This window comes from Gossypium raimondii, chromosome 6 (genome assembly GCF_025698545.1).
Source record: "Gossypium raimondii isolate GPD5lz chromosome 6, ASM2569854v1, whole genome shotgun sequence".
Classification (NCBI taxonomy): domain Eukaryota; kingdom Viridiplantae; phylum Streptophyta; class Magnoliopsida; order Malvales; family Malvaceae; genus Gossypium; species Gossypium raimondii.
Genome location: NC_068570.1, coordinates 27,004,584 through 27,015,105, shown reverse-complemented (window position 1 = coordinate 27,015,105; position 10,522 = coordinate 27,004,584). Strand labels below are relative to the sequence as shown.

Genomic DNA, 10,522 nt, shown 5'->3' with positions numbered 1-10,522 from the left:
TAATCTATCCTCCCTTGGGTACAATCCTCGAACTACTTCTTGTACAATGTTGTACAATACTATATTACAATTTGACTCGTATACTTGTAGGCATCGTTGCTTTATTATATATTTTTTGTTGCAGTATTTCTAGCCCAAACGTTCGCACGTTTAGCATCGGTTAATGGCCTAAACTCGAGGAAAATCTCATTAAGAGTGGGTATCAAGACACTAAGGCCATGAAAGTCATTATACCCTTGAAGGTGCTGAAGTGAAGAAAATTGAGGCAAACTCCAGTGGTATCGCGACACCGAAGAGTGGGTATCACGGCACTGATACCTCTAAGACCCCAATTTAGCCACTATTTTGGGTATCATAATACTGAAGCTTGGGTATCATGATACCGCTGCCTGAAGGATGAAAAACTGCAAGGGCAATTTTGTGTCCAAACAAGCTTAAGTCCTTTATTTCATTTTAAGGCATAATGGTCAATGTTAGGTTAAATGTTAGTATACTATAAATACTACTTTATAAGCTTTGGAAGACAGTTTTTTTGTTGGTTAAAAATTTCACCTTAGTTTTTCGTTGTTTTAGGTTAGGTTAGGTTAGGTTTTCTTTTCTCTTCTTTTCATTTTTGGATTAGGTTTAGAATATAATTTATTTTTATTGTTTTCTATTTCTTTTTTTATTCTTGAAGACTCTGCAAAAGAAGGATTATTAAACTCTTGGGCTTCATTGGATTTCCATCAATTGAATTAGCATTTTCTTAAATCATTTACCTTTATTTTTATGCTTACCATGTGTTTGATAAAATGTTTGTTTGAAATTTAAGTTTGATTATGTGCTAAATTGATTGATGGTGTAACAACCTGTTTTCAGTGGTATCGAAAATAGTGGTTTTGGGACCACAAATCGGGTGTGTATATGTGTGTATGTGTCCTTAAAAAATTAATTATTTAATATTTATGGAATTATTTAAGTGCTAAATCGTAAACTTAGTTTAAGTTAATATTTTTTAGTTTAAGCTAATGTTTATTCTTGATTAATTGATTGTTCGTTTATATAGAGATGCTTAATACGCTAGAGTTGATGTCTCTGATTGAAAATCTAGATAAACGAGACCGAGAAGAGAGTTTACCATTAGAAAGTTCTATATAATTGTGTCGAATAGTGAGACTAGGAGGAGATCTATATGCCTAGGCGAGATTGAGAGGAGAATCTAGGTGGTATCTTTTAGTCTAGGATGAGACTAAGAGGAGATTCTTGGCTAAGAGTGACAAATAATATAATTGATATAGGTTTCTTAGCTTAGTTAGTGAGTAATGAATCAATCGACCATCATTTTATTATTTTCATTGTATAAAGCAATAGAGAAGAAAATTAGATTAGTTTGTTTAATTGATAATTTAAATTTAGTTTACAAACAAATTATTTTGGAATTTGCACTAATAATTTCCGACTCGATTAGATTAGTAATTGATTAACTTGTAATTAACTTGATAAACACATTTACCAATTTGGCAATCCTTTGGCTTTGATATTTGGAATACTCAGATGTTCCATTGTAACACTGGAAATATTACAATTGACCTGTTACACTTACACTAAAGCTGCTAGATATTTAAGTAAAATTGTGTTGATTCATAGCCCTAATTCACGCATGTTGGGGCGCAATCAAAAGCTTAGTAAGTACCTAGGAATCCAAATTTTTTTTACCATGATTCCTATATATAAAAAAATATTATTACTATTATAGTTCCTGAATACATCTTAATAATCAATAAGGTATATTTTAACAATCAACAAATCATTCCATATTTATAGGATTCATTATTACCATAATCCACTACTTTTATCTTTTCATGGATTGACAGGAACAAAACTTTTACCAGTCTAATTCACTATATTATCATTTCACGGTTTAACGAAATTGTTATCTGAATCATTTACTTTTCATCTCACTATGTAACAAAAACTTTTCATCAAAATTTGCTTACCATAACTTTTTATATTTTCATTATCTTTTATTATTCAATAAAGGCCCAACGTAGACTTAACAAAACACATAAGATATATAGAAACATTACAGTTATGCACTGAGTGCAATAACATAACATAGTAGCACCGGAGTGTTATGTCAGAACAGGACAACACCGAAATGCATAATCAAAACAAAGAGTACGCTAAGTTTTTCCTTAATGGCATGCCATTTATATCCTATTAATCCATAGCTTGTCTACTTAGGCAACTACATCAAAGTCAATTTCATTTTCTCATTTTCAGAATAGAAGTTTTATACTTTGAACTTATTTCAGTTTAGTCCTTTTTATCATGAAATTCACTATTCTTTGTAATTCAATTTCTCTTTCACTTTTCATACATATACTATTTCATCACATTTTCTTACACATTCTATTTACCAATATGACATTTCATAATTTAACTACAATTTTACACTTTTTCAATTTAATCCTTATCTTTCCACAACTTAAAGAACAATTGTAATTTGAATTACAAAATCATGTATTTTTCATTCTTTACTACGTTGTTCACTTATCAAATATTTTCTTGTAAACTTTCATAAATTTTAATTTAGTACCTTTTGTTTAAAAGTTCAATATTCACTAATTAATCATATTAACTCAATTTTCTTTCTTGTTACACTTTAATCACATAAGTGATCTCAGTATCTTGTTTCACATGTCAATTTCTATGTATTTCACTTCTATTATTTCATCCACGTATTTTCTCAAGTTTGACAATTTAGTCCTTGTTATCATAAAATTCCATGTTTTTCCAAAATTTCACTTTTACAAATACTTTATGCATGTTTCATCATCTCATAACACATTCATTAAACTTTTATCACAATTTCCTTATTCACATATTAAGATTTTTACTCTTTATTTTGCTAATTTACTATAAAATTTCGCTAAGTTTACATTTTTTATCCTTAAATAACAAGAGAATCCATGGATATTTACTTTTTTCCAACTTCAAATCACTTGCTCTTCCTTGACCCTCATCACTTGATTCATTTTGTCAATCTCTTTCTTCAACATCATATCAAAACATAAAATTTTCCATGAATAATCATCACTTTAACATCTTTTCTATACTTTTCTAACAAAATTAAACTTGAAAACAATATGAAACCTTAACATTCATACCTTGTTCTCTTGGAATCAAGGTTTAACTTATTTTCTCTCTCCTCCAACTTCTAATTTTTTGAATCTAAATTGATATTCTTACTCTCCATAGTCTCCTTAGAATTTTTCTCTCTTGGTGATTATGAAAATTTCTTTGATTTCTAGGTGAAAATGGTGGATTTTTTTATGAAAGGACCAAGTTGTAAAGAAAGCAAATTTTCTTTTTCTCATGGATGGTGAAACGTGAATGATGGAAAAGATGAACGATGTTTTCTTTTAAGTTTTTCTAATTCTTTTAACTACTAATTAATTCATAAAAATATATAAAAATAAAATAATAATAAAATATTTCAACCAATTAAAATTCAAATCCATATCCATGATAATCATGATGTTTGATGAAAATTATCTTAATTGGGAAATGATTATTTACCCTTCAACATCTTCCACAATTCTTTCCTCGAATCATCACTTAATTTGGTAAAATTGTAATTTAGTCCTTCATATTTCTCCACTTATTCAATTTGGTCATGTACACCAATTTCATGTCATGAAAAAATGGTTTTATTTTTTAATTTTGGTCCTTCAATTTTCTTATATTTATGCTTCAACCCTCAAATTTTAAATAATTATACTTGAACCTCAAAAATTTTTACATCTTTACGATTTAGTCCTTACTTTAATTTAGTATATCACAACATACTTCTCAATTCAACTTTTTTGATACTCCTCAACCTCCTCTTTTATCATTTTCATTTTCTTATTTATTTTATCGAGAAATCAATTGTACACAATCTTAATTTATTATTGCCTTTAAAGTATAACAATTTTGTTAAAAGAATTTATATATAAAAAAAAGGCTATTACGTTTCTATTAACCAAAAGAATTTGAAAAGAAAACAAAAAGTTACTTTAGTTTTAACTAGCAAATTGTAATTCTTTATATAATACTTATTTTTAAAATTTTATTAAATGGACTTTTATAAACATTACGTTTTATATTAATTATATGTTATTTATGAACTCAATTTATTAGAGAGTTTACTTTACAATATATCAAATTTTTATAATCGGTAGAAATGTTCTAATAATGATTAACATTTTTTATCAGTACTATATTTGAAATTAAAATAGTTTATTTATGTTTATTAGTTAATATTTTGAATAGTGTTGTTTTAGATTAATTGCTTGAAGTAATATTATATTATATACTGAATTTTAATTATGATTTGAATTTTTTAATATCATGAAAAATTATTGATCAATAATATATCGATTTTTAATATGATATAAATTTTTAATTATTATTTAATTTTTTTAATATTTGAATTGATAAATAAGTTAATATATTTTAACTATGATTCGTATTGCAAATTAAAAAATTGATTACAGTAATTAAAAGTAAAATTTGTTAAGAATTAATTAAAAAATATGTTGATATAATTTAATTATGTTCATTTAAAAAATTAATTAAAAATTAAATGGGTAAAATTTCTTAAGAATAAAAACTAAAGTTTATAAAAGATTGACTACATCTAAAAACTGCTTGTCACTCGAATAATACTTTGCCCAAGTATGCAGTTCGATTGAATCGACAACCATATATAGCTGATAACGCGTGGGGCTAACTCCAATAATTATGGAGAAAGCCACTTGCAAGGGCTGTCTGCTGAGTTTTCACAGTTGCAGAGTGGATGGTTTAAAAGTAGCTGCATCTGATGTTCAAAAGGAGGAGTGAATTTACTTGCAAAATCGAGCCAACATTCAAGAACCTTTGAGCATTCCAATTCCTAAAGTAAGTGCAAGCGATCCTGATGGGAGACTCCAATTACTCCCAACAGCTCTTAGACCACCAGGAAACTCTTCCGACCACCAAGGCCGCCAGTGCAAGTCAAAACCACAAAAAGCTATCTATCATCCCCTTCATCTTCCTCATCTACTTCGAGGTCTACGGGGGAGCATATGGTGCAGAGGCAGCAGTGGGTGCCGCTGGGCCCCTTTGTTCCATATTGGGGTTCCTCATTTTCCCTTTCCTATGGAGCATACCTGAGGCATTGATCACAGCTGAGCTTGCGACCACCTTCCCCGGTAACGGCGGCTACGTCATCTGGGCTCACCAGGCTTTTGGACCATTCTGGGGTTTACTTATTGGTTCCTGGAAATTCGTCAGTGGAGTCATCAACCTCGCCTCATGCTCAGTTCTTTGTATCGAGTATATTAAGTTAGTTCTCCCACTTTTCTCTTGTGGGGCATCACGATACTTTGCAGTAGTGTCATTAGCTTTGGTTTTATCTTTCTTAAACTACACAGGCTTGGTTGTAGTTGGTTACACTGCAATACTTTTAGGTATTTTTTCACTTCTACCATTCATATTGTTGGCTTTGATTTCAATTCCCAATATTGATCCAAGTAGATGGATCAGTTTGAATGAGGACCGAGTTAAAACCGATTGGTCATTGTTTTTCAATACCCTTTTTTGGAACCTGAATTTCTGGGACAATGCCAGTTCTTTAGCAGGTGAAGTGGATCGACCCCAAAAGACATTCCCTAAAGCTCTTTTCTTAGCCGGGCTGCTCACTTGTTTAGCTTACCTGGTGCCACTTTTAGCCGCTACTGGGGCTATGCCACTAAAGCAAGAAAATTAGGTCAATGGCTATTTTGCCGATGTAGCCCAAATCGTTGCAGGCAAGTGGTTAATGATCTTCCTTGAAAGTGGTGCAGTTTTATCGAGTATTGGATTCTATGAAGCACAACTCACTAGTTGCGCATATCAGCTTCTTGGAATGGCTGATTTAGGGGTATTGCCTCAGTGTTTCTCGGTGAGATCCAAGTGGTTTAACACACCTTGGTTAGGGATTTTGGTCTCAACTTTGATAACTGTAGCAGTTTCTTCTATGAACTTTGCAGACTTAATTTCTTCAATTAATTTCTTGTATAGCTTAGCGATGTTACTAGAATTTGCATCTTTCCTTTGGTTGAGGAGAAAATTGCCAATGATGGAAAGGCCTTTTAGAGTGCCACTGGAGTTCCCTGGTTTGACTATGATGTGCTTGATTCCTTCTGGATTTTTGGTCTATATTATGTCGCTGGCTAATGGAACTGTGCTTTTGGTGAGTTCTGTAGTGAGCGCTCTTACTACTTTATGGTACTTTATGACGAATCATTTCTGCAAGTCCAACATGTGGACCCACTTTAAAAATGTTGGACCAAAATTGATGGATCAGGATTTGGAGTAGGCTGGCTGATTAAGATTGCAGTTAATTAGTTTGAAAAGTGATTACCTATCTGAATTTGATAAATCTTTGCAGCTAACAGTGGCAAAATGTGAATTGAAATTGTTAAAAATCATGTTGGCTTCGTTTATTCATAAATATATTTATGGGTTAATAAAGTATTTAATTAGTACTTGAAATTTTTTCTATATTTAATTGGTATTTGAGTTTGTATTCTATTATCAAGAATGGTATTTAGCTACTAAAATTATTAGTTTTTGGTTGATATTACAATGTTGGTCAATCTTATAGTAATATATGACAATCTCTTAGACATAAACTAAAAGAATTAAAAGGTCTTTTAAAATATAAATGAATTTAAAAGTACAAAATTGTTTGACATGTTAGGATATCAACTAAGTCTTGTTTAGAAAAGTTTAAGTACCAATTAATTGCTTTTGACAAGTTCAAGAGACAAATTACATGTTAACTCTTAAAAATATAATATTAAGTGAAATAATGAAGAATATAATGAAAATAAAATAGAGAAAGTTGGATTTCTCTTTCTCTCCCAAGAGTGCTTTGCTTAGAGTCCTAGAGAAAGCAGTAATTGCTGTAGCTTGGGATGGAGGAAAGCGGTGGTGATGATCGAGAGGGGAGGGATGGGATCCCTCTTCTAGCAGAAGAACTCATTTAGTTATCAGACAAGGGTTCGATGGTGGTACCAAACCCTAAACCTACTCTAATATGTACAGTTTGGAAAGAGAAGCTTTAAAGTCCAGAAAGCTTTAGGGCACAAATGAAAAGTATATGGAAGACAATGAAAAAGTTTGAGATATAGATGGTGGGGCAAAATTTATTTTTGATAGTGTTTGATTGGAAAGAATATCTGGAGACGATTATGTAGGGGAGACCTTGGCTCTTTCACAAAAGTATTATTTTATTTGATAGGTTAATTCAACCGGTGAAAAGAGGTCAGATTCAACTTACTTCATCACCGTTTTGGATAAACATAGGTTCATGTTTACCAGAGTTTGATAAGAAAGATCTCTTGCATGCAATCGGTGTCATGTTTGGTGGAGTTCTCGATATGAAATTAGTGGAGATTCTTGTCGGCTTAAGATTAATTTGGATGTTCAGAAATCGCTTCGTCAAGGTATTTTTATCTCTATTGATAATGTTAATAAATTGTGGGTTCCTTTTAAGTATGATAACTTACCGATGTTCTGCTTTGGATGTGGAAGATTGGGGCATGGGCTTAAATATTGCCTTCAGGTAATACCTACAGGAAAAAGCAAAATCAGTGATGATCCACCTTATACGTTGGCTTTAAAAGCAGAATCAAAGTTAATTGAGAATGAAAGTATGAAATTTAATGTTTTGTCAAAGAAGGTGGGGGCTCAATGTTCTTATACAGGAGGTATAGAGTTGTTGCCAAATAGTTCTAAAATAATAGTAGGAGGGAATAACGAGATTTGTGGGTTACAGGGGAATATGGAACTGATGAGAGGGGAGGAGGTGCTAAAGGAACATGAGCGTATATCTGTAGTAAAGGAAGATGAGAAGTTGAATGATAGTACGAAAAAGTAGGGTAATAATTCAAATCTTGCTAAAAAGGCAAGCTGGAAAAGAATTAAACCAGTGGCCATAATGATTCAAACAAAGGCTGAGAGTAATACGAGGAAGAGGAAGTCATCGGAAGTAGAAATTGCTATGTGTGGTAGGGAAGTCGTTTATGAAGACGGAATTAAAAGATTGAAACATGACGGAATAGAGGATTGTGATAAAGTCTTATCAGAAGTGATGACTGACATTTCTGACCAACTTGATGCTCCAAAATTTTTAGATCGGCGGCTGCCAAGAGGCAAGCCGACCGGACGCAATGATAAATATAAGTTGGAATCTCTGTGGATTGGGGAGTCCACGGGCAGTAAAAAGGTTGTGATATTTTCTAAAGTAGTACAATCCCCATCTGGTCTTCTTAATGGAGACAAAACTTGATAAGCAACATATGGAAAAAGTCAGAAGGAGTTGGGGTTTTATGAATGGAATTGATGTTGAAGCGGAGGGTTCGCGAGGAGGATTATGCTTAGCATGGAGAGGATATATTGATGTTAGTTTACAAAGTTTCTCTAGGAATCACATTGATGTCATGGTTAAAGAAGAGAAGAACGGAGATTCACGGGGTTCTATGGTTCACCCTATGTTAATAATAAGAGTGTTTCTTGGAATCTAGTAAGGAAGTTAGGGCAAGTTAAAAATCATCCATGGTTAGTAAGTGGTGATTTTAATGAGATCATGTATTCTTTTGAAAAATGTGGGGGTACACCAAGGGAGGAGAGTAGAATGGAGGCATTTCAAGAGGCTCTAGAAGAATGCCAATGAGAAGATTTAGGATATTCGGGGGTTTGGTTTAGTTGGGAAAGGGGAAATTTTTCGGAGACAAATATTAGAGAAAGGCTTGATAGGGGAGTGGTAAATGATAAATGGAGGCAACTTTTTCCAATAGGTAACATTCAACATTTAACCTATTCGATGTCTGATCACTGCCCACTTCTTTTAAACACAAAAAGTGGAAACACTTATGTGGGAAATCCAAAATTTAAATTTGAGGCGTGGTGGATCATGGAGGAGACGATTGAAAAAAAAATTAAAGCATCCTGGGAATCAATAACAGGCACCATAGTTGAGAAACTTAAAATATTACAAGTAGATTTAAAGGTATGGGCGAGATCAATCAAAAAGGGCGAGAGGGACTAAAGAACAAGCTCACTAAGGAACTTGATATGCTAATGGCACAAGAGAGGACTGACGAAACGATGGAAAAAGTTTTTGACATTAAGATTTATCTTAATATGGAAATTGATAAAGATGAAGTTTACTGGGAACAAAGGGCAAGGGCAAATTGGCTTAAAGTACGAGACAAGAATTCAACTTTTTTTCACAGGTTTGCCTCATATCGAAGATGCATTAACACCATATCTAGGCTGGAGTTAGATAGAGGATGAGAGGCTAATGAAGCGAGTGAGATCAATGAAGCTGTTACTTTGTACTTTCAGAAGTTGTTTATGTCAAATGGAGTTGGGGATCTTTCTTATCTCGTAATGGGCATTGAAAATAGTATTTCGCCAGATATTACTAGAGCTTTATTGTCAAATTATACAGCAGAAGAAGTGTATGTAGCCTTGAAAGGAATGGGACCTACTAAAGCACCAAGACATGATGGTTTTCCAACACTCTTCTTTCAGAAGTATTGGTACATCGTAGGTGAGGAAATAGCAAATTTTTGTTTGGAAATTTTAAATAATGATCACAGTTTTGGTCTTTTCAATCAAACGGATATCGTGTTGATCCCAAAAACCCCAAATCCCACAAGTCTAGTTAATTTTAGACCTATTAGTCTGTGTACGATCATTTATAAAATTGTTGCAAAGACAATTGTAAACCGACTCCAAGTAGTAACTTGGAGATGTATTGATGCGGCCCAAAGTGCTTTTATCCCGAGAAAGTTAATTTTTGAAAATGTGCTTTTAGCTTATGAGATTTTGCATACTTTTCGACAAAAACGCACAGGGAAAAAAAAGGATATATGAAAATAAAACTTGATATGAGCAAAGCCTATGATAGGGTTGAATAGAGTTTTCTTAAAGAAGTTATGTCACGAATGCGTTTTGCTAAGGAATGGGTGGAGCTGATTATGAAATGTATTTCCACAGCGTCTTATGCAGTTAATACAAATGGAGGAAGTGAAAGAATCTTTCAATCGACTAGAGGATTGTGTTAGGGAGATCCCCTAAGTCCTTTCCTATTTTTACTGTGCTGTGAGGGACTATCATCTTTGATGAGATTGGCAATGAAGGAGGGCTTGCTAAGAGGTGCAAAGGCTAGTAAAAGAGGTCCAGCAATTTCACATTTACTTTTTGCAGATGACTGTATTTTGTTCGAGGAAGCATCAGATATAGAGCAATGGTGTTAAATGGAATTCTGAAAGAGTATGAAAAATGTTCCGGCCAATGTGTAAATTTCAATAAATCTACAATCTTCTTCAACTAGAACACTTCAGAAGAGAAGAAGGAAGAAGTCTCAACAATCTTGGGGGTAAGGAGTTCAATAAATCTGGAAAGGTATTTAGGTCTTCCGAATATGGTTGGTAGACGGAAAAAGGAATCTTTTTAACATCTC

The 10,522-nt window shown here is 32.8% G+C and overlaps 1 protein-coding gene across 1 annotated transcript; it reads left to right on the top strand.

Annotated features, from left to right (window-relative positions):
- Nucleotides 1-4,735: 4,735 nt before the first annotated feature.
- On the top strand, nucleotides 4,736-6,522 carry LOC105774359 (probable polyamine transporter At3g13620). The gene is given in 1 exon segment (XM_012596846.2): nucleotides 4,736-6,522. A coding segment is annotated over 1 exon segment (1,422 nt). The 5' UTR covers nucleotides 4,736-4,942; the 3' UTR covers nucleotides 6,365-6,522.
- Nucleotides 6,523-10,522: the final 4,000 nt, after the last annotated feature.